Source organism: Gavialis gangeticus, unplaced genomic scaffold (genome assembly GCF_001723915.1).
Source record: "Gavialis gangeticus isolate Ggan-Ray unplaced genomic scaffold, GavGan_comp1, whole genome shotgun sequence".
In the NCBI taxonomy this organism is placed as follows: domain Eukaryota; kingdom Metazoa; phylum Chordata; order Crocodylia; family Gavialidae; genus Gavialis; species Gavialis gangeticus.
In genome coordinates, this window is record NW_017729025.1 from 157,086,204 (window position 1) to 157,109,911 (window position 23,708).

The following is a 23,708-nucleotide window of genomic DNA, read 5'->3' on the forward strand; positions in this document are numbered from 1 at the left end:
AGCATCCCTGCATCTTACAGCTGCACCTCCAGAAATGTAATACAGTAAAAGCTCTGTTATCCGGCATCCCCGGGGAATGGGGGATGCCGGTTTATCAAATGTGCACCCACTGATGCACTCCCCAGAGTCAGTGTGCCGGGGACAGGGAGGGGGGCGCAACGCAGGCTGCTTTGCCCTGGGCTGTGGGCCGAAGAAGTGGCAAAGAAAAACTCAGCTCATGGCAGCAAAACGGGAAGTCCCCCAGAAGTAGTACTTCCAGTTTCGAAGTTGCTGCATCCCTTGGATGCCGGTTAATAGAGTTTTCTGGCTAATAAAGTACCAGTTAACACAGCTTTTGCTGTATATCTAATCCAATACACCAAATGCCTTGATGGAAAATACGTAGGAGAGACCAAACAACAACTGCACACCAGAATGAAAGCACACCGGAAATCTACCAAAGACAAGAATACCCAACTACCTGTGGGGGCACATTTCTCACAAGAAAACCACTCTCTCTCCAATCTCTCCACTCTAATCCTCAAAGGAAACTAACAAAACACTTCTCAGAGACGAGCCTATGAACTCCATTTCATCAACCTCCTGGGTACAAAAAATCATGGACTAAATATAGACATTGGATTTATTACGCATTATAACCTGCCTGACATCTGACTCCCCAGGTACCTCTCCACTATTTAACTGCTACATTCATCCCCCTTCTCCCCCCCCCGCCAGCCTGTCTCTCACCCACTGACTCCTCAATCTACATCTTCACTGACTGCCTGTCTTGCATGCATACCAGCCCAGCCTCTGGCTTCTTTACTATTCATTCCATCCAGGAAGAGCACACACCAACTGCAGAGACTTCCTCAGCCTGACAAAGAGCTTTTAAACCCAAAAGCTTGCTAACATTTTTTTCCCAGCTATTTAAGTTAGTCTAATAAAAGATACCATATTCATCCTAAGTTTCTAGACTCTCTCACTGCAAAAATTGGATGCATTCCAGTTATTTACGTAGCATACTGGATTTAGGATTTGACCCTCTGACAGAAATATGGCACTGTATTGCTGGTGTTTCTTTTGGTTAATTCAACTCTAACTATACAGCAAGAGTATCTTCAGTGTTTGTATTTGTTTCTAACTTTACATTATTTAGTAAATGATAAAAATTAAAAGTAAAATATAGCTATCTTTAAACATAATTTAGCTTGTGAGCTTTCAGAGCCAGGACTGTGAACTTTTCCTTTTTTGACTGCACTGCATCTAGCATTATTGAGTTCTGATTGGGACATCTTAGTATAACTATAGTAAAAATAAATAATATCATGTCCTTCAACATTATTGCTGTTGGTCTCAAGCAATAATTACCACCGGGCTGGAATCTTCTCTTTGTAAACAGCCAAGTTCCTCCATTACATTTTCTGAAGCAAGTAACTTGCAGCTGGTTTCTCCTGTATCTGAATTCTGTAAAGCTGCTTCTTCTTGGTTATTTGGTGTAATACTAATTACTGCCTGTCTTAATTCAGCCTACAAAAATAAAGAGTTTTAAATCTCAAAAGGAATACTTTAAATAATACTTTAAATTGCCGTGCAAGTAGAATAGGAGATGATAAAGTACAGCTGCCAAAATAATGCATTTTAAAGGAAAGATTCATTCAAAACTAATTTTGAGAATAGCTAGCTTAGCTCTTATTGCTCAGGATGAATGATTTTCAGTTAATTTTTAAGTGAATATGTTTCTGAAGAATAACAATGGTTGCTGCACAAAGATAAACATTAAAGTTAAAGGCATTCCTCCTCCTCAGGTTGCCAAATATCATCCCCATTTCTACATTGCCTTGGGAATATTATGAGACAACATTAGCAAGTTAGACAAGACATATATTAGTCACAAAATATACAGCTTGATCTCTATGGATCAAAGGGATTAACCTAAATTAGAACTCGGTACTGACTTTAGGCCTAAGGCCTTTCAATATAAACAGTTTTCCCAAAGATGATTATGTTTGCCACAGCATTAAGCAACTCATTCATGGTGATATTCTTCTTCCAAAGAGGATTACCTCACCTATACTCACAAGCAAAACTATCCACCATAACAAATTGGTCTGGTTCATCAGTCTATGAAGGGGCTACAGTATCCACTGAATACACTGATAAATCCTGTCACTTTATGTTGCAGACATTAAAACACTCAAGAGTGACGACAAGCAGAAAATTCTCAAACGTGGATTTTCTTTTTCTTTGGCTCGAAAGGTAAGAAAATACACTTTAAAATATCCTATGATAACATTAAGCTTGCAAGGGAAAGCACTCCACAAGGAGATTCTGTTTTTAAAGTTGTACCCCCATCCTTAACTCTCATCTTCTGTTCAGATGTAACATGATACAAGCTCAGAGTCTAAGCATCTTACAAGTCCTGTGCTGACTGGCCCCCAATCAGTCATCTAAGGATTACCAATGTGTAGGGATAACTGACAGAGTTAGCCAGAGTATCCTGTATGAACAGATGCAGCTACAACAGGGGCAGTTGCACTATGGGCAAAATGAAACTCACCTGGGGCCTCTTCTCCTTTCATCACCCCCATGGACCAAGCACCAAGAAGGAGGCTCCCATACAAACCCAGTAAGCATTAGTACTGTAGTGGCAGTTTCCCTTTCAACACAATATGCCATTCGAGGAAGACTGTTGAGATGAGTCAGCCAGACTCCGGCAACCAGGAAAAGCAACAGCCAAAGCAAGAGCCCTGGATGTCCAAAGCAACGATAGTTTTGACTGGACTACCTGTTCCAATTCTCCCTGTCCCTCACAGCCCCACCACCACTTTCCTTCTCTGTCTATACCTCTGACCCTCTGCTCCTTGCCCTGTCTCCTAACCCTCTTCTTTTTCTTTACCTATCCCCTATTGACTAAACCTATCTACCCTCTCCCTCCCCCAAAATCATGGTACTAACATGATAGTTCCTATCATTACATTGTTTAATGTGTCTGTGTTATATTCCTTCCCCATCCTATATGTTTGGTCTATTCAGCTTGTAAACTTTTGGGGGAAGGGACATTTAACTACTCAGTGCTTAGCCCAACAAAGACCTATTTTGTTTGGCACTTAGCAACTCCTTTAATAAAGATGATAAATATATAGGACTAGCCCCATTCCCTTCATGAGCTGCTAGGTGCTTAGTACTTTTTAAAATTAGACTTTTTACTTAGGTAGTCAAGAAAGCCCACGTAAGTCAACTAGAACCTTTCCAGAGATTGCAGTGGATTTTGGATGAGCCTTGAAATAAAATTTTAGGAGCAAGGAGTTTGAAGAGGACAAAGTCTTTAATCCTGTTCCCATTCCACCCCATACAAACCGTTGCCACTATGGTGTTTTTTCTTTATCTTGTTTCTGTCTGCAATAATTTAAATGCTGGTTAATCCCAAACCAGGGACAGATTGTTACCTGGTTTTTTATTAATACGTCAGTTAAGTCTGTTTTTAAAAGCTGATTTCCTGCCCCCTGCCATCCATTCTTGGTAGCATGTTTAGAAATCTGACAGATCCCATCAGCATTCTGGTTCCATAGCAAGGCTCCATTAGGAGCGTAACCTTAAGGCCAAATTCATGTTTAATATTCTCTTTACGTCCTCACCACCCTTTTATGTCTACAGAGTATAAGATTGTAACTGAAAGAAATTTTTTATCCTTTTATGGCAAACATATCTCCCATCTTCAACTTCCAACATTTTCCCTTTAAATCTTCCAGAAAAGTACCAGTGAAAAACCTATGTTCATACTTACAAACTCATCTGACGTCTGAGGTCCACTGGAAGGTTCTGTTATACAAAATAAAGGTTTTTATTTTAAACAAAAGAATAAGAACAATGCTATAAGAATAACAACAACGTTATAAGTTACAGGGTCTTTTATATTATCGGTTAGAAGAAAAACATGTGAATGTTATTACAGTATTATATGGAACACTGACAAAAAACTGATACAAGAACTTTGAAAGTTTAATCTGAAATGCTGAATATTTTTCTTTAAAAAGACTGCCTTTCATGAATGTTGGGAGAACAGAGTGTAATACTGAACCTACTTGGCCCTTTTCTAAAGGCTGTTATCCAACCAGGAAAATACATATAATTTTCAGTGATATTATGTTAGCAGGGGCTGATGAATGTGCAGCTTGTCACTGAAAGGATTCTACATTCCCATCAGATAACAACTTAAGAGCCATTTCACACTCTCACAAGGGAGCATCAAGAGGTAAACCCTTCCAGAACATGCATGGGGACTGGATCCATTACACCACAGCTTAGGAAGGTGCTGTATGATCCTCACTGGGGACATTTACATGTGCGCTTTACTGTGGAGTTGTCTAATTAGCTCCACAGTACAGCATCAGCATCTACATGTGCAGCGCTATTAGGTTACAGTAAACAAATTAACTCCACCGTAGGATAGTACTATCCTACAGCTGAGTTTAGTGCATCAAATTGTAAGTGTAGACAGTGACTGTGGCTGGCTGGGGCATGAGGGTGCTACAGTGCAGGGGGCTGCGTGCCGCCTAGCCCTGCATGGGAGCACCCTTGTGCCTCAGCCAGGCCCTCCGCTGTACATTGATCAAGGGTGGAGCAGCTATGGTTTGGCAGGCTGATCTCCCAGGCCACTGCCAGCAGGGCTGTGCTACCCCAGCTCAAGAGGCTGCAGCCCCAGCAAACGTGTACATGCTGTGCCTGGGACCAATAAACTCTGGCACAAACTGTGCCAGTGTTTATTCAAGTGCATTAATAGCATGTGTAGATGCTCCCACTGTGTCTGCCCAGGTCTGTGTATCCAACCACACATCGTTTCCCCCTCTTTGCTGTCTTTGGAATGGTTTAGCAAGGAAGTGTGGTTATTAAGCAAGGAACCCTATGCAGAGCACTACTGTAAGTGGTGCCTTTGTAAGGCTGTAAGAAGGGAAGGCCTCTTTTGTTCACATCCTTCCCCTCTTTCTCTATACACATACATACGGACTGTGAACAAATGGGTTATTACTGGATTTATGGAGCATAAAAATCTCCCCTCATGTTCTCCTTGATCCTGATTAGTATCTTTTCAAAGGACCTGAGAGCTATCCTCAAATTGAACTCTCCATCTAACATTTCAAGATAACTAGAAAGCTAGTATAATTCTTCTGCCAAATAATGTACCAAACCTCTTATGCTCCTTAATGGATATCTCAGAGAAAAAAAGAAATATGTGGGGACAGAAAAAAGTGATACCTACTAGAAATTAAAAAAAAAAACCTTAAAAGTTTTTCCACATTGTAAAGGAAAAAAGTACATCTTCTTTAACACATACACACATATTCTCCTTTATAATATGGAAAAATGCGTGTGTGTGTGTGTGTGTGTGTGTGTGCGCGCGCGCGCGTATACATCCTATATATCTTTTATAATTGCCATATATAATAAGGCAAAACAAAAACTCACAAAGATAATACAGAATCAGAAATCAGAGCAGTACGAGAACGTTTCAGAGGATTGGTGATGGCATGCCACACCTTTTACCTTTCAGCTCTGGGCCTGATGAGTAACAACTAAAAAACATAACCTAATCAACTAAACAGCTATTAAATGGTAAAGTGAGTTAGTCACTGCAGCATTGTTTCCAATGTACTACTTTCCTGTTCTCACACGCTATAGTCCTGGGTATGACTGTAAACTGCATCCAACTGAAGCAGTGGTTCCCAGTGTTTTTTACATTGTGGACTGGCAAACTCACTCAAAGAATGTTGGCAGATTGTTTCTATACCCAATCTAATTTACATATTTAAATGCAAGTGTTACGTTGGGGGGGGGGGGGGCATTGCGAGGAGTTGCCCTGCAAGTAAAGATGCAGCTCCAGTTGAGTTGGGGCACCGCAGATGCTGGCACCGGGGGACCCTACAGGGGAGGAGACTGCACAGGCAGTGGCCTGGGAGGACCCAGCTGGGGCTGCCTGGGAAGAAGGGGCTCCACTGCTTTCCCTAGAAGCAAGCAGCAGAGCCATCTACCCACCCTCTGCCCTGGGCATTTCCCAGCCCACATCCCCCCACTCCCAGCTGTGGGTGGGCCTGGGACGGTCCTGCTTGGCCTGGCGTGGGCCCTAGTACCTGCTGCACAGGTAGTGCCTCGCTGGGCATGGCCATGGCAGCAGGAGCAGGATGGGGCACATGGAGCCGGCTGCTTCCCTCCCAGGGCTGCCCTGGTGCCCAGGTTTAACCCTGTATTTGACTGCCGGAGACAGAAGCCACCTCACCTGGGTGGACAGCTGGGGGTCTGAGCTAGGGCAGGCAGGTGGGAGACGACAGCTGAGGGTGGGCAGGGAGCAGCAGACCAATTTCAAAAGCTTGTGCCACGACCTGGCAGCCAATCCTTTGTGGCCCAGTACTGGGCCACAGTCCAGTGGCTGGGAACCTCTGGACTGGAGGGCCTGGTCGCAAAGTGTTGGGGCTACTCGTGGCAGAGTAGCTCCTATAAAATACCACTATGTTGCAACCTCCAGAATAAGGTGAATATAGCATGCCTCAAAACCCTAGCCCCCACTGCCTTGTGGGTACTCCTTGGCTGGAGAAAGGCTAAGGGGCATCACCCTGACAGAAACATGCCCCCACTGACAGATGTGTAACTCATGGCACTTTGCAAGAAGTGCCATGAGTTACAGAGATCTTTTGGACCCAACAGACATTCCCTGTCGGGTCTGGGAGACTGCAGGATCAAGCTCCAGTTTGGAGTGGCTGCATGTCTATAGTCACTCTCCCCTAGCCCGCCCCTGTTCCTTGCAGCTCTGATGCTATCTTCAGAATGGGAGGGGGTAAAGGGAGCAGAGGGAGCTCAGTCTGGGGTTTGCCCAGCCTTCGCTGGAGGGTGGGGTGGGTGGACTGCAGCTGCCCCACCTTGGGGAGGCTCCAATTCACCCATCCCACCCTCCAGTAAAGGCTGGGTAAACCCCAGACAGAACTCCCTCCCCTCCCTTCTCCCCCTCCCATTCTGAAGAGAGCTCCAGAGGGGAGGAGGGGTCTGGGCTACAGCATCCCAGCCCTGCTCCCAACGTGATCTGACACAAGTTAATGAAGGCACTCCGCTTTGGAACATCTTCATCTCAGCCCTCATGTAATGAGAGTTCAGACTGTGGCATGATCAGGCACTTTTAAAGCACTCTGCAGCCATGTCAGCAGCCTGAGGCATTAGGCAGTCAGCAGCAATTCTTATCTGTTGCTCTCCAGCAGAATCTGCAACCATTGAGGTACTGAACATCTGGACTTGGTCTGGTCTTTAGATTTTATCTCAATGGTCTAAAGGGGGGATGACAGGTTTTGGACAGCCTCCACTCCTCCACACTCTTGCCTAGACATACGCATCAAAAGTCTTAATGTGATGGTTGTAAACCTCTTGCACATACACCATGATCCAGAGGATCAATGGTTGATTATGATTATTACTGTTCACATTCCAAAACCCCAATTACAATCAATATCTACTGCTGGAAAAAAGTCAGGAAAGGTTAAGCCCTAAAATAAGCCAGATACTGATTGCTTTCTTGCTAGAACAACTCCTTCTCAATTAAGGCTATAGCATATTCACCACACACTTTCAAGAAACTCGCATTGCTCCCCCTTGTTCTAAATATTGTGCAGACAAACAGAAGACTTCTGTCTCCATTGCTATCATATTTATATGACTGCTAAAGAAAATTCAGTTAAAGAAAAATAATAAAGCAGAAATCCGAGCAGTAAGGCACATTTATATAAAATCACTTCCAGAAAGAATCTGCTTCACATAGATAGATTCAGTCAAATATCCCATCAGCAATGGATGGGAGGAATCAGAATGAAAAATTACATTCAGAGTAAATGATGTCTGTGAACACTTACCATCTGAGCAAGTTTGCAGGCCTTGTGACTGTACAGAACTATTAAGCATTTCTTTAAATTGATCGTAACAAATACAGTTATTCTCACCAGCACGTAGTAGTGGTCTGAATATCTAGATAAAAGAAAAATCTTTCATTTCTTTCTTTCTACCATTTCTGGAATTTTTTTGTTTGTCTTTTTACAAAATTAGACATCTTTTATTTAAAAAAAATCATCATTCAATTCAATTCAAAGTTTAAGGTTCAGCTATCCAAATAATTGATTAACAATAACCTTGAAAATGAAGGGGGCATATGGTATTTTTATGTTCTAGACATAGCTGGACAAAACTTTCAGTTTATCTAGTACTGGTAGAGACTAAAAACCTTAGGGGAAAAAGCAGAACACACTACTTTTATTTTCTTGGTCACCAAGATATCTATGAATTTTATACTAAATAAAATTATAATTGCAAACTTAAAACAAATCACTAAAATTTTGAAAAAAACATAGCTTATTTTGCAATTTCACAGTCTGATTAGAAAACTGAATGCTAAACAATTTTGTCCTAACCTGTCTTTGAAATCAGCTTACTTTTCCTAACACAAGCCCCAGTTCAGGAAGGGACTTGAGCACTGTATAACTAAGTAGATGAACAATTCCCTTACTTCAGTAGAACTATTCATAAAGTTAAAATTACACACATACCTAAATATTGTAATGAATGAGGCATAATAAATACAGACTTAATGATAATGGAAAGGGAGATGTATCCTTTTTAGTCATGTGGGAATTATTAGTGGGTGTTTTACCCAATTATTCCATTAGCTATTTGGTAACAGACATGATATTTTAAATTTAGTAACTTGACTCATTTAGGCTTTTATAAGAAAAATATTAATTAATGACATCAACTGATATTTTTCCAAACAAGTGATAAATTCTAGATGACATACAAGTGCTTGATGAGCCCGTAGTAGAAGCGAGTTAAGCTCTGTTGGAACCCCCCACCACCACCATTTTTGCAGTCTCACTGACTGAAGTCCTCATATGGAAGAGTGGAGAATTTTTTCTGCTTCTGGAGAAAGCAATATTTATGTCTTAACCATATCTTTACTGTCCAGGGGCCTAATGCATCCCTTCAATTGACAAGAATGGTTTCTACAAGTATGCTGGTAGCAAAAGGAGGATCAGGAAAAGTATTGGCCCCTTACTGAATGGGGGAGGCAACCTTGTGATAGAGGATGCAGAAAAGGCTGAAGAGCTCAATGCCTTTTTTGCCTTCATCTTCACAGGCAAGGTCAGCTCCCAACCTGCTGCACCTGGAAGCAGTTTGGGGAGGAGGTGAGCAGCCCTCAGTGCTGAAAGAACAGGTTAGGGACTACTTAGAAAAGCTGGACGTGTACAAGTCTATTAGGCCAGATGGGATGCACCCAAGGGTGCTGAGGAAGTTGGCAGAAACGACTGCAGAGCCACTGGCCAACATCTTTGAAAACACATGGTGATCATGAGAGGTCCCAGATGATTGAAAAAAGGGAAAACATAGTGTCCATATTTAAGAAAGAGAAAAAGGAGGATCCAGGGAACTGCAGACCAGTCAGCCTCACCTCACACCCTGAAAAAATCATGGAGCAGATCCTCAAGGAATCAATTTGTAAGCACTTGGAGGAGAAAAGGTAATTAGGAATAGTCAGCATGAATTCACCACGGGCAAGTCATGCCTGACCAATCTGATTGCCTTCTATGACGAGATGACTGGCTTTGTAAATGTGGCAAGACTGGTGGATGTGGTGTACCTTGATTTTAGCAAGGCTTTTGATACGGTCTCCCACAACATTCTCTCCGCCAAGCTAAGGAAGTATGGGCTGGATCTATCAAGCCTGGATGAATGAACTATGTGGTGGTTGGAGCATCAGAAGATAGTAAATAATGGCTGCATGTCTAGTTGGCAGCTGGTACCAAGTGGAGTGCTGGGGCCAGCTTTGTTCGATGTCTTCATCAACAACCTGGAAGATGCCACAGAGTGCACCCTCAGCAAGTTTGCAGATGACATCAAGCTGGGGGGAGTAGTAGATATGCCCGAGGGTAGGGCTAGGATTCAGAGTGACCTAGACAAATTGGAGGATTGGGCCATAAGGAATCTCATGAGGTTCAACACGGATAAATGCAAAGTCCTGCACTTAGGAGGGAACAATCCCATTCACTGGTGCCAGCTGGGGACTAACTGGCTGGGCAGCAGCTCTGCAGAAAAGGACCTGGGGGTTACAGTGGACAATAAGCTGAATATAAGCCAGCAGTGTGCCCTGTTGTCAAGAAGGCTAATGGTATACTGGGCTGCATTGGAAAGTGTGTTGATAATAGGTCAAGGGAAGTGAAGTTTAGATTAGATATTAGGAAGAATTTTCTCGCTAGGAGGATAGTAAAGCACTGGAACAGGTCACCCAGAGAGGTGGCAGAATCTCCATCCCCTCTATTCAGCACTGGTGAGGCCACTTCTGAGGTACTGCATTCAGTTTTGTGCCCCACACTACAGAAAGGATGTGGACAAATTATAGGAGGGCTAGGGGAACATGATTTATGAGGAAAGACAGGGATTATTTGGTCTAGAGAAGAAGCAACTGAGAGGAGACTTAGTAGTAGCCTTCAACTACCTGAAGAGGGGTTTGAAAAAGGATGGAGCCAGACTGTTTTCAGTGGTGGAGGATGACAGAACAAGGAGCAATAGTCTCAAGTTTCAGCAAGGGAAGTTTAGATTAGATATTAGGAAGAATTTTCTCACTAGGAGGATAGTAAAGCACTGGAACAGGTCACCCACAGAGGTGGCAGAATCTCCATCCTTGGAGGTTTTCAAAACCCAGCTAGACAAAGCTTTGGCTGGGATGATCTAGTTGGGGATGGTCCTGCTCTGAGAAGGGGGTTGGACTAGATGACCTCCTGAGGTCCCTTCCAACCCTAGCTTTATATTATTCTATGATGACTTCAATGAGCAATGGATTGAGCCCTTGATTATTGGGGGTGATATCCCCAGGCACAGTACAGATATGTAACCAGCTTTCAGAAGCGGAAGAAATGTTCTGGTTGGATTTATCAACTGAAATCAGAAAGTCACTTAAGACAGGGAAGGTAATTATCATGACATTTTAAGTATCTTAGACTGAACTGGTACTGGGGAAGAGCTGATAGTTTTGCAAACAATGTCTTTTGCATTGGGATAGAATTTTCTCTCCTATGCCCTTCTTCTGCACAGGCTGTAAGCCCCTTTCACTGAAATGTCCCACTGAAGTTAAAGGAGTAACCACCAAGATCCTACTGTAGATTAGGGCCAGATACAGCCACGTTAAAAATAGCAGGAGGGAGACAGAAGATCCTAAATATTATCTAACCTGAAAAAAAAAAAAAAAAATTATAGATTTTGAAGAACAGGTTGGTAAGAGATGCCATGTGGCTGCTGAATTGCAGAAGTAGACAAAAAAAAGGATAAAGTCTAGGAAAAGAATATTTATCTATCTATTTAGCTCCATTAAAAAGGATTAAATGGAAAAATGACTGGTCTTTTAAGGTCAGGTATGTTAAAAACACCCACTGAAGTATAATCAAATTGGTTCTAATTAATGCACAGAAACAGCTTAAGGTTTTCAAGAAGGGAAGAATATTAAGTGGCCCAATCTTCCTTCACCAGAGTAATTAGAAGCTACAATGAATCAACATTTTGTAGAGGCAGGGGTAAAAGAGCGAAGTGTAAACTAATGTGGATTAAATAACTACATGAAAGGAGGATCTTAGCTACCTTGACTAGCTGAAGATAATTTGAAGAAAGCTGTAAAGAACAAGCCTCTTCTGGTGTGCTAAAAACCCCAGAGCTGGTATCCAGGCGTATCAACTTCTAATGCCCTGCTAAAAGGGAAAGAGCACCACAGATACACTGAAACACTTAGAAAAATATGGCAGCTGATATGTTTGATCATTACATCTCATTACTTACTTACTAGCTTGATTCCCTGGAAGAAATCTTAGGGGAACAACCAGAAGCAGAACAGCACACATGTATAACACTGGTATGTTTTCAGGTGCTGCTCTGCAGCAATACAGAGATAAAACAAGCAATACTGGAAATAATTCTAAATATAAAATATCTATAGTAAGAACCAATGGTGGGCTCAGACAAAACACTAAAACCAAGATACTTCTTATACTAAACTAATGCTTTTAGGTAGTGCTTGATCTGGCACAGAAAATGTAGTATTAAAAATAGAAAACAGGCAAAGCTGATCAAACTTTGCAAAGAATAGAAGACACATGCAGGTGGCCGCTTTTCCCTTAAAGAATTAACACAGGTGGAAGGTGAGGGAGACGCAGTTTACTGTTGTAGACTAAGTTCTTAACTTGCTAATGAATCTAATTTAAAAAATGCCAGTAAGTGTTCACCTACTGAAAGCCAACTCCTGAATCAGAAAATCACAACAAATGGATGATCAATATACATAGTTATTATATAAAGGGGCTGTATTTATAGAACAGGAAGTCTCTACCCGGGCATCTTCTCAAGCATATGCTCTGACCTATCAAGGACAAAAAGGGGGAGATAAAAGCACTATAAATCAAATGCAAAGCCATTTACAACCCATTGTTGTACCTAATTAATACTAGACTATATCTAATACAGAATTTATGCAGTAATAACTTTATTGCACCATATGCTCCCTTTACAACTTGGAACTGTGCTTATTCTCACTTATTTAGATCTGCAAAAAACCCCACAGATGAATAAAAATCTCCATTTTGCTCAATCTTACTGGTATCAATCTGACATTTTGATTCACTGTTCCTTCTGGAGAGCAGGCGCTCAGCAACACGACATTTGTATTTTTATGTTGCATAGCCAAGGAAGACAGAAAATGGACATTGTATGGTTGCAACTGCGGATGAGGTGGATATAAATGTTTGATTTCTTCAGAAAGATTTAATTCCTGTAACATATGCTGTTTTCCAAGGGTTTCATTATCATGGTCCTCCTCACTGACAGGCTCCATTTCGACTTCCAGAACTGCATTGTGACTTTCAATGTTGAGAGGATACTTGAAGTGATCCAGCAAAGTTTCCTCCACAGCCACAGTGCATAGGCGAGTGTCTTGCCCAGAGTGAAACCTGTCTTCTGGAGGTGCATTCATTGCTTCATTTCCTACACTGAAGAGTTCAGAGCCAAACAGCCCGTGCTGACTAAACATCTCCATACCCACCCCCTCTTCCAGACTGGAGATGCCACTGAGCAGGCTCTGATTTTCCATAGCCACCAGCAGCCTCTTGGCTTGCTTGTTGGGACTCTTCACCTCTCAGGAGGCCTGTTCCAGATCAGCTTTCTTGGAGACTCGGATCTAGAAAACAAGACAAGCTACCCGAAAGCCACTGTGCTTGCTGTGGGCCGCAAACCAACCCAGAGGCTGACCCGTGAGGGAATTTCAGGTTTGGTGCTGGGTATCACCCCTGGGTCCAACTACCCTACACAAAGCAGGCCCAAGGCATCAGCACAGCCCACTGCTACCCCACCACATGGCTGCGCCTATCCCCAGGCCCTGCACCAACATTCCTTCCCCAGGCTGGGAGCATTACTTCCTAGACACCAGCCTGGAGTGAGAAGGATGGAGACAACCAGGGCGTAGGAGCACAGCCAGGGGCGGTGCTGAGCGAGGACGGGACCAAGGGGGCTATCTAGCCATCCCTCCCCCTTCCGCGTTGGGGGCGGGGCACGCCCGGGAGTAACGGCTCACCTGCGCCCCCCCCGCCCCGCCTCTAGAGCAGGCGCATGCGCAGTAGCAGGCAGGGCACGGGGTTTCTGACCCGAGCGTCCGGCAGCTGCGTCCTGCGCTGGGACAGAACTGGGGGAGGGGCGGGGAGACAGTTAACGTGCGGGGTGGGAGGAGCAGAGCCCACCCCAGCCCTCAGCATTGCGGGGACGCAGTGTGGAGAGTGGGGTCTGGCTGAGCAGCCACGTGCGCGGGAGCTGTGCTGGGAGGGCGGCTGCTAGTTCACAGCACAGCCAGAGCATTACCCCCCCCGCCTCCTGAGACGCTAGCTCCCCAGGGAGGTGGGCACTCGCTTCTTTCCTCTACCCGAGGGAGTTCAGGCCCCTCCTCCTCGTCCCCCAGGAGTGTATGGAAACACCAGGCTGTTCTGGTTGTCTCTTGTCTTTCTTGCTGAAGCAGTTTGCCCAGGCTAGCGGGGGCCGACTTTTTGGGCAGGTGTCAGAGCTGCTAGGAATGCATGGACGGCCCATGAAAAAACAAAAAGACGCTTTTAAAAATGCGGCGTGTAAAATCCATTAAAAAAAGCCATTTGTAAAAAGCCCAGAAACCACATGTACCGCTTGTTTGAAGATCTGTTTTCCCTCGAGATGAAGGTGGGATGCAAGTGATGCTGAGACAGAGACGGGGCAGCACCATCTAGTGCCTGAGCAGGGGCCTATGCCAGGGCTTTGTACCCCAGGGAGGCTCTGTGGTTCCCTTTCCCTCCCGCGGGAGCCATGTACTGCTGCCACTCCCTGTTCTGGCTGTCACTTGTCTGTCAGAGCTGTGCATCAGGCAGGACAGGGAGGAGGGCATCAGGCAGTGGCTGGGGCAAAGGAGAGGCAGTGGTGGCATTGCACCCCTGGACAAGGGTGGCAGGGCTGGCAGGGGTGAAGCTGAGGGGTGGCAGCAAGGTGGGGGCTGCAGGAGGCAGGGGTGCGTTATGGGGGAGGGGAGAGTCAGGGGGCTGTTGGGTGGTGCAGCATGGGGACACAAGGGACAGGCAGGGAGCAGGAGTGTCTGGAAAGGAGGAAGAGCTGGTCCCCATAGCACAGTCTGAACAGTTACTATCCCTCACACATCACAAAGGTTGTAAAACATACAAAACAGCTTGGTTGTTGGTAAACGTTTGCAGCTTGCCAGAAAAAGTGAGAGTTCACAAACTTACTTGACACGACAATCCTGGCAGGCATGCCACAAGTTAGCCCCACCCCCACCAAGTGTCACTCCAATTCCCTTCCAGTGTGATTTGCTGCTCTGCTTTCTGCTCCCTTATACGCTATTGTGCTGCGTATTCCCTGCCAGGTCTGCTTACGCCACACAGAGGCTGTCTGTGCCACTTGTGGCATTTGCTGCAGGTTGGCCACCCCTGCACTAGGCCAAAAGCACCAGCAAGCAAAACCTATGATTACCCTCCAAGGCGAGTGATGAAAAGCTCTACATTCTAGCCCCTGGTTTTCAAAATATTTTTTTCACCTAATGACCGTGTAACAAAAAATAGAAAAAGTCCTGCGAGCAGAGAACAGAACAAAGGCCCCACCACACTTCTCTACTTCAGCCAAAAGCCCTGCTAGGGTACAGACTCAGGACTCCTTCTCTGGTCCAGTAAATCTTTAATTCTTTGCTAAATAGTGGCACAATAGCAAACAAGAAAGGTTGGAGAGCGTTCCTAAACCAGAATAGCTTATAACGCTGGGGTGGGCAAAATATGGCCCATGCAGCCCACCAATTGATTGCATCTGCCCCCTGGCTGCCCCTGTGGTGATCTGCATAGGGCTGTGCGCTCCTGCCTGGGGCAGCCTGCACCCACCCTGTGCCCGCTGATGACACCACCCTGGCCCCAGCCAGTGTGGACCCCACTGCTGCTGCAGCTGTCGATACTCCTTGGCCCCTGCCCCTGCCATGCCACTCTGGACAGCAGGTAGCATGGGCACATGCCGAGCACCACATGCTCAGTCAGGTGGGAGGGAAGCTGCAGCTGGGCAACTCCTGCCCCAGCATGCAGGGCTCCAGCTCTACATCCTGGCCGCCATCCACCCACTCCACCTGCCTGGGTGTGGCCAAGTAGGTGGAAGGCAGCCCTTCCAGGAAGCTGCACACACTGCCCAGGGTCAAGGCAGCGCCACTGGCAGGTGCAGGACAGGCTGCCCCAGGCAGAAACGAGTAGGGCTCAGCCCCATGCAGAGCACTGTGGGCCAGATGAAGGGTGGGGTGGACCGTACCTGCAACTTCACTGCACTGCCTGAGCAAGCTCTGTTGCACATGCCCCCCCCAACCTCTTGGGAACTAATGGGCAAGCAGCTGTCCTCTGCCCCCCGCCACACCCACCCATCCATATCCTCCCCTCCCCACAAGAGTAAGACACTATTTTGAGCTATTACTCAACCACCTCTATATACACTATTCCAAAAAACATAGATCACTGGCAAAAAATACTTTAAAAAATAAAATTAAAAGATGTTACAGTAGATGTTTGATTTCTAGCATATGATTTTTTTATCTATAATTTGTTAAAATGGTATCTTCTGAAAGATTGTGTGCATGTGGTCCTCAACAGCTCCCACAAATTCATTAAGTAGCCCACCAGCTGAAATAATTGTCCACCCCTATTATAACCTAGTTATTAGGGCAGTCTTACAGGGGATTATAGATATGAATCCTTAGGCAGAGGACAGAATTTAACTTTGTTCTCACACATTCTTGGACTCTGGTCAGCGCCCTGTTCAATCCTCTACCACGTTGGAGCCCATTTCAAGTCATTCAGCACTCCTCATGCATTGTGTAGAAAGCTTAACTTCTACAAACCAGTTGCCTAAATTTAACGCACCTGTCTTTTCTTTGTTCTGAGCATTAGAACTTTTGTACATGAATGTGTCACAAACTGGCAAATGATTCAATTTATCTGGAGGGAAGAGTACCATTTGATTTGGTTTCCCTTATCATTTGGTTCAAATGACAAGGTTTTATGTTCTGAAGGTCTCCTCCACTAGAAGTCATAAGAAGCACACCTGCCTTCCATCTTGAACGTTTCTTATAACAACCTCAAAACTTTTATTCCAGGATTCCCCCCAAGGAGCTCATTATTTCTGATCAGCTGGATAAGTTTAGCAAGACCTTGACTCAGTCACCTGGGACTGAGCATGCTAAGTAGGGTACAAAATGCACCTGACCCATGCCAGCCGAAGCAACACAGGGACCTGCAGAACACTACACACCAGCCAACAATTCAATCTTTATTGAGGAATTCCTTTTACATTAAATTCCAGATTACACAATCAGAGTGCTATCTTCCAGAGGTGGAGAATATGTAAGATCTCAAGTACAACATTTAAGTTTGGTGTGTATTACAATAAAGGAAATGCTGGGAATGTCCTGAGCCATATCATGCTACAAAATATATGATATACAGACAGACTTTGACAGGGTTATATTGGCAATGTAAAACAATATCACAGAGACAAGTTGCTGCTATATTTCATCATCTAAATACCTGCTAATTCGCTATATTTCAGTAGATAAATCACTGTAAAAGAGGTAAATATTTTTCCATCACCAGTCTGAATCTGACGAGAATGCTGTCTGCTTATTAGGTTTTCAATAAATGCTCTAATTAGATGAACTAATGTACAATAAATGGGTTCAAGAACATAGGAATGGGGAGAGCAAGATGTAGAGAGGTATAAAAAGATGTGGTGGTTGTAGCAGTGGTAATTGCAAAAACCTTAGTTTTTATTTCTAAGTCACCCAAGAAAGGGAGAACACAAATATATAGATACAATTAAAGAAATCAGAGTCGGATGTAAATAACTGACAACAAAAAGGCAGTATTACAAGTGGAGTAAATGAACGTGATTTACTTATTTAAATAAGTAATGTTTATATAGGAAAGCAAAATGCAGTAAAAAGGATAGATTAGGTTGGTAAATTTCAAAATGTGTGGGGCTAAAGTTTAAGTACTTAAATTTATATTCTCTACAAAAAAAATCTTAAAACAGTTAAGGCTGAAAAAGCATTAGTAGTTAACCATAGTAAACATTAACATCCAAATACCTTTAAACCATTTCTAATCTCACACACAAAAATTTACCCTTAGAAAAATGGAGTTGAGGGATCCAGCCAATTCCTTACTGCCATGCAACAGTTTATTACTATCATTCCATCCAAATTCTAATGCCCATTCAACATCGGTTTTTCTCCCGTCCTTCTCTCCTCTTATTTTACTGCTTTAGAATCAGTGACTAAATGTATTAGTAACCAGTACATTTTTTCCTGAAATATATTTTAACTCAATAGTGACTCTAATATTATATACAACCTACTGGAAAAATAATTAAAAATAGCAATTACAAGTCATATTCCTAAGGCATTTAAGAAAACAGAAATGAGTGGTTTTATAGTATATACACAATATGGAGAATATGACAATTTAAATTAATTGCTTTATTAATCATAGCTTACATTCACTGTGTATTTCTAAGATTTACATCCAAAGAAGTATATTTTATTTACATGCAGTTAACATTCTAACATAAATGAAATGCAAGCAAGATCTGTTTAGAAATTAGGATCTGCTCCAAATAAAAATACATAACACTCTTTTTTATCACCCTTTTCAACATGTACAATAAAAACCAATTCTTCCTGTGCCAATCATGTTTACATTCTCTTAAAGAATGTAAAATTGCATTGATAACTGCACTAACTACAATTACATTTGAAACAGTTAAAACCTGAGAGTCAACCTAAATGTGTTCTTAATAAAAAAAAATTATACTACAAGCTAACATGTTTATGTTAATTTAACAGATTGGTCAGTGGTCAATATAAATAGTGCATGATTTCTGCAGCTATAAAAGGACAATTCACCATGAAATTGCTGCAGCTGTTTGATTAGATGCCACAGTTGCAGTAAGTCTCATGTCATAATCTTTTTGTCCTTGACCAAATAAAAAGTCTTTGGCCCATTTCTGTGGGGTTCTTGCATTACAATATTTACATAACTACTCAACTCTGACCCTCATCAAGGCCTCTTTTTTAAATGTAGGAGTTAAATTTGCATATCGTTCAGGATGAAAATCTTTGAGAGAGAATGTAAAAACTAGAAGTATTACTCAGAAAATGTTCTCAGTCTTTTTAAGATTGAGAAACTATGCAAGTTCTCTCCCTCCTATTGCTTTTCTCAGGCAGGCTCTTTTTTAACTTGATCAATGACCTGCCCAGGCACGGATCTGAGACCAACATTTTTCTTTTCTGGGACCATTATTTCTATTGTGTGAACTCCTAACCTTTTCCCCATGTAGATGAAGGGAATTATAGTGATGGTATAAGAGGAAACAAGCTGCAGTTTTCAGCTTCAGTCAGTCTGCTGCTGTAGATTTTCCAACAAGTTTTGTTATTAATGATTACAATCTGTGAAACCTAAGAGAAACTGTGCACAAAATGCAGCAGCTGTCTTAGGTGCTATTTGATATCCCACAGGAAAAATGGTGTTTTCTAAGAAATGTAGTAGTTCTGAAAAGAACTGAGTTCTGTTTCTCACCGTGGGTTGTTCTTTCATTGTACAAAAGAGGGGCTAATACTTTCATTGTATAAAAGAGCCAGATTGCCCTATATAGAAACATGCTCACTTTTACCTTACGTTGCATCAAAATAAATTATTTAAGAGCTTATGTCCAATCCCATTCACCTATTCTACCATAGAAACTTTATAGAAATAATGCAAACAACAACCTCACAGTGTAAGGGTTTTCCTGGATGTAGGGCCTTTCACTTGTAAGGCACTGGCTTAAACAAAAATGCAGGCCCTTTCATATGGCAGTACAATTAAAGCTGTGGCAAAACTACATGCTTATAAAACATGGAGAAAAAGTAGATGACACCTGCCATCTTAGATAATGCAAGCATTTTATCACCCACTGTAACACATAAGTATTTAAAAAAAGCACAGATATTTTTTCAGCTGGAACATTACATTCAAGTTAAGTCAGGGTTACATTTATATCTAAAGGTGAATGAAAGTGAATGCCCCATCTGGTCATTGATAGAAGCAACAGATACACTTTAATCAATATTCTGTTACCAGTACATATTAACTCTTTACTGCCATTTTGAGGTTAACTTAATACATTTGATAGTTTCATTTATGGAATATAAGTAGACTCAGATTTTAAAGTAAAAATAATCAAATGTACACAAAACTTAGATAAGCCTAGAGTAGTTAGAGTACGTATGCTTTCACATAATGTTGCCTTGCTGTATTCCTAGAAACACATAGAATATCAAAAGTCATCCTTCGTGGAAAGAAAACTCTCCTGAGCTGCAAAATGATGGGGCATTTGAATTACGCCCAAGATGAGGCATCCTTGTTCAGAGAGAACTGTGACTCAATTGCCCCTCATCTATTGCTTAGCGTGTGCTTTGATTTCCATTCACTGATCAGAAGAGTTCTCACCCCAACAGCAAGAGACTGACTGCACTGATATAAGACGATCATTTGGTAGAGTTTTTACCAAAGCCAAATAAAGACACAATGTCAGTCATTGCTCGTCTGATGTTCTCCCCAAAACGATGAGAATCCTAAAAAAATAAAAGAATATAGGAAAAGCTGTAATGCAAAATCATGTTGAATAGACATTTCTTTGACCATCTCCTTCCCTTCATTTTGTAATTAAGAAACTCTTGAAATGAAGTAAGCAGCAGAATGTGAAACAGAATAAAAACTTTAAACCAGCAGAAAAAGATTATCCTACTGCTGACAGAATAACCCTCCTCCATTATCCATTAACTTCCCTGTACACAAAGTTGAGTTTAATTTCAAAGTGAAACACTATTCATGTTCATTATATGTTTAAATTTAAACATACCTCAAAAGCTGTCATATAAAAAAGACAACTTTTTGATAACTGGTCTTCCAAGAACACAAAAATGTTGGAGAAAGATATAGAGGACTTAGGAATACCTTCTGTGTTTATGCTTCTTTCAACATTTATCCTATGTCAAGACCTCATATTTCCTGGCATGAAGAATTATACAAACTATAGAGAATACTTAAATGATAAGGATCTAGGCTGTTAACAATAAGCTCTGAACCCATTTTCCTTTTTTGTAAGTAAGAAAATCAATAATGAAAGGAGGGAGTTAAGATTAAATATAGGGTTATATAGGTAAAGAACTCAACACAGCATGTAGTAATAGTAGTAGTAGCAATGAAGTCAAGGTCACTGATAAAATTTCTTCCTTCTTTGAACGGAACTTTGACTTCCCTGTTGAATCATGAAGTAGTAAAACAGGAATCCAAGGTATCTTAGATCCAATAAATGCAAGTAATTTGAGTTATGCAAGGATGAAATCTTTTATTTTTTAATCTTTGTTGATGAATCAGTGATAGCAGCACAAGAAACATTAATCTCACAGGCAATTTAAAGTCAAACCAAAAAAGTTAGAGGACGACAACAACAGCTTCGCCACTTAGCCAAAATGCAGCAGGTTTATAGAAGCACAGAATTCTAATACTATAAAAACCTAAGTCTCTCTGTCTGTAACACTTTATTCATGCTCTGATTAGTTGATAGAAACAGCCAATCCGAGTGCTCCAAGTGTGGGGGAGCTATGCTATGATTCCGAATCCGTGCCGAGGACTGGACAGAGCGTGGGGGAGCCGAGGCCAGTGCTGCAAGAGGCAGAACAGCGGCAGTATGGGGAGTTAGGTGGTGGCACTCCATCCCAGCCCCCCCCAATCATTCTTGACAGGCAGTTGGCTAGTGTAACAATAAGAATAGAATGAAGCTTACATAGGAGCAATCCCCAGAAGCTAATGGATATTTTAATACACCAAATCTGATTCTAATCAAGCAGCTGCCCCTGAGTGCTCCAAGACATACAGCATAGAGTTAAGTCATAAAATCACTATTTCTACAAACTATATGTTGTATTTCAGACTAGGCGACTTAAAAAAAAATTGGGAAGTTTACATTTGACTTTGTCTCCAGCTATTGAAAAACCTGAACAAAGATGTTATTTATTAAGAACTGGGAAAGCATGGACTGGTAGGTATTGGATGGATATGGGTCATCCTATGCAAGTGTAAGAACACTAAATACGTGACTAAAATAGCAGAGCATATTTTTTCACTGTGTGAAAAAGTCTAGATGAACTTGTACAGTGTAGTTTCTGTGATACAGAAAGAGATGCAAGTCAAGAAAAAAATCAAAAAAGTGACAGGTACAGGTTTTATATCTTTAAAAACAGGACTCAAAAATAATATTATAAATGATTCCCAAAATGCAATTATTAGGTGATATTGAAAGAGTCGATATAATTCTAACTTTATATAATCCTTACCGTCTCAGGACAAGAGAATTTGCTGGACACATGGAAATTGATTAATTTTTCCCCCACAATAATGTAAGATACACCATAGCCATCATCAGCAACCTGTAAGAAAGGATTTAACAGGTTTCTTTGCCATATTTGAATATAATTGTGCAACTCATTTCTGCATTTTTAAAAAATAACTCAAGTTTTCTGTAAAGTAAAAAAAATTAAAAATATCTTAACTATAAGTTAGATCAAAGAATTACTGAATTTTTGTGAAACAGCACTGTTCAACTATCCAAACTGCAAACAATCAAGAGATTCTAAATATATCACCCAACCCTTTTACTACTTTAACACTGCAAAAAGAAAATATATATAATCCCTGTGAACAACTTTCTAACTCGGTATGATTCACAGGCACTCTCTAAGGTTTGGACTCCCAAATATGTATATAAAAGTTTGTCCCTGTATATTAAAATTAAGTGAAACAGTAAATTAGTTCCCTATATGTCTAACTGATGAATGCCATTTGTTTAATGTAAATGTTGAAATATACACTGCTCCCTGTTGATGAAAACTTGTTTTTAGTTTTGGACAAAACAACCCAACCCAGTGGTAGAGCTTGGACAGGATCTCCAGAAGGCTTTTCCTCCCAATTCTGGGATTATTCCTTTAACGTACATTGCTTAATTAACACACCTGCACAACTAGATCTAAGCAGTTCTTTGATTTGCCTTCAGAATTACCAGCATATGACCATCAAAATATCATAATGCAACTCCAAAGAAGAGAGCTTATGGCAGTGGTTCCCAACCTTGGAGATGCAACAATAAAAAAATAGGGTCACAAATCAGTGCTGGATTATGACATGCTGAGGCCCTAAGCTATGTTCAGTTTAAGAGGCCCCATACGATAAAAATAATCCATGAAATCCACAAAAATGGATTTTCATGAAATTTTAAGATGAATTATTGTTATTTCTGCACAAATTTATGAACACAACTCTAATATTATAAAAGCTTTAATCTGTCTGTCTGTCCATAATGGTTTACTCATGCTCTGATTGGCTGACAAACAGCCTATCAGAGCACAAAGAAGTGTTCAGACAGGAGGTGGCGCAGTGGAGTGCTGCCATGATGGCTGGGATACAGGAGACAGAGCAGGAGGGGAGAGGCCAGCAGAGCTGGCCTTGCCCCTGCCCCACCCCATCCTGCTCCTTGGAAGCAGTGGCAAGGAAGTGGATGGAACTCCCTCCCTCTGCCCTGCTCCCTGCCTTGCCCCTCTGTCCTGCTCCGGAAGTTGGCAATGATGGAAGGGGGGGGAGGGTTTAAGGCCACCAGAGCTTGCCTCACCCCCCTTTGCTCCTTGGAGGTGACAGTGGTGGTGGCAGCGCGGGGTCTGGATGCTACTGGCACTGACCTCGGCCCGCCCTTCCCCCCTTCTGTTGTCACCACCTGCAGGGCTGACGCAGGCTGATGCGGTGGTGGTGGGAGGAGGAGCAGGCAGGCCATGGTGACAGCAGTGGGGGGAGGAAAGGAGTGGGCCTGGGCCCAACGAAGGGGGGAGGGGGAGGGGGAAGGAGGAGTGAGTCCGAGCAGAGGGAGAAGCCAGCCCGCCACAGCGGTGGAGAGGGAGCAGCGGGCCTCCTCCCCTCCTCAGGCCCAGGCCCACTCCTCTCCCCGTGTTGGCCCTGAGCCCACTCCTCCCATCCACCCCCCACCGCCACCAAGTTGGCCCGTGCCTCCTGCTCTCTCCTCCCCCCCCC

The 23,708-nt window shown here is 42.6% G+C and overlaps 2 protein-coding genes across 3 annotated transcripts in view; both read right to left on the minus strand.

The window, feature by feature from the left end:
• TESMIN (testis expressed metallothionein like protein) overlaps nt 1–13,245 on the minus strand; it is a 49,171-nt gene extending 35,926 nt beyond the window's left edge. The window contains exons 1-4 of the mRNA XM_019519845.1: nt 12,641–13,245; nt 7,869–7,980; nt 3,767–3,801; nt 1,351–1,509 (exon numbers count right to left, since the gene is read on the minus strand). Coding sequence (XP_019375390.1) covers nt 1,351–1,509; nt 3,767–3,801; nt 7,869–7,980; nt 12,641–13,132 — 798 coding nt within the window. The 5' untranslated portion in view covers nt 13,133–13,245. The remainder of the gene's footprint in view (nt 1–1,350; nt 1,510–3,766; nt 3,802–7,868; nt 7,981–12,640) is intronic.
• A 3,595-nt stretch (nt 13,246–16,840) lies between these two features.
• CPT1A (carnitine palmitoyltransferase 1A) overlaps nt 16,841–23,708 on the minus strand; it is an 84,248-nt gene continuing 77,380 nt past the window's right edge. For both annotated transcript variants that reach the window (XM_019519844.1, XM_019519843.1), the window contains exons 18-19: nt 21,968–22,060; nt 16,841–20,203 (exon numbers count right to left, since the gene is read on the minus strand). In XM_019519844.1, coding sequence (XP_019375389.1) covers nt 20,117–20,203; nt 21,968–22,060 — 180 coding nt within the window. In that variant the 3' untranslated portion in view covers nt 16,841–20,116. The remainder of the gene's footprint in view (nt 20,204–21,967; nt 22,061–23,708) is intronic.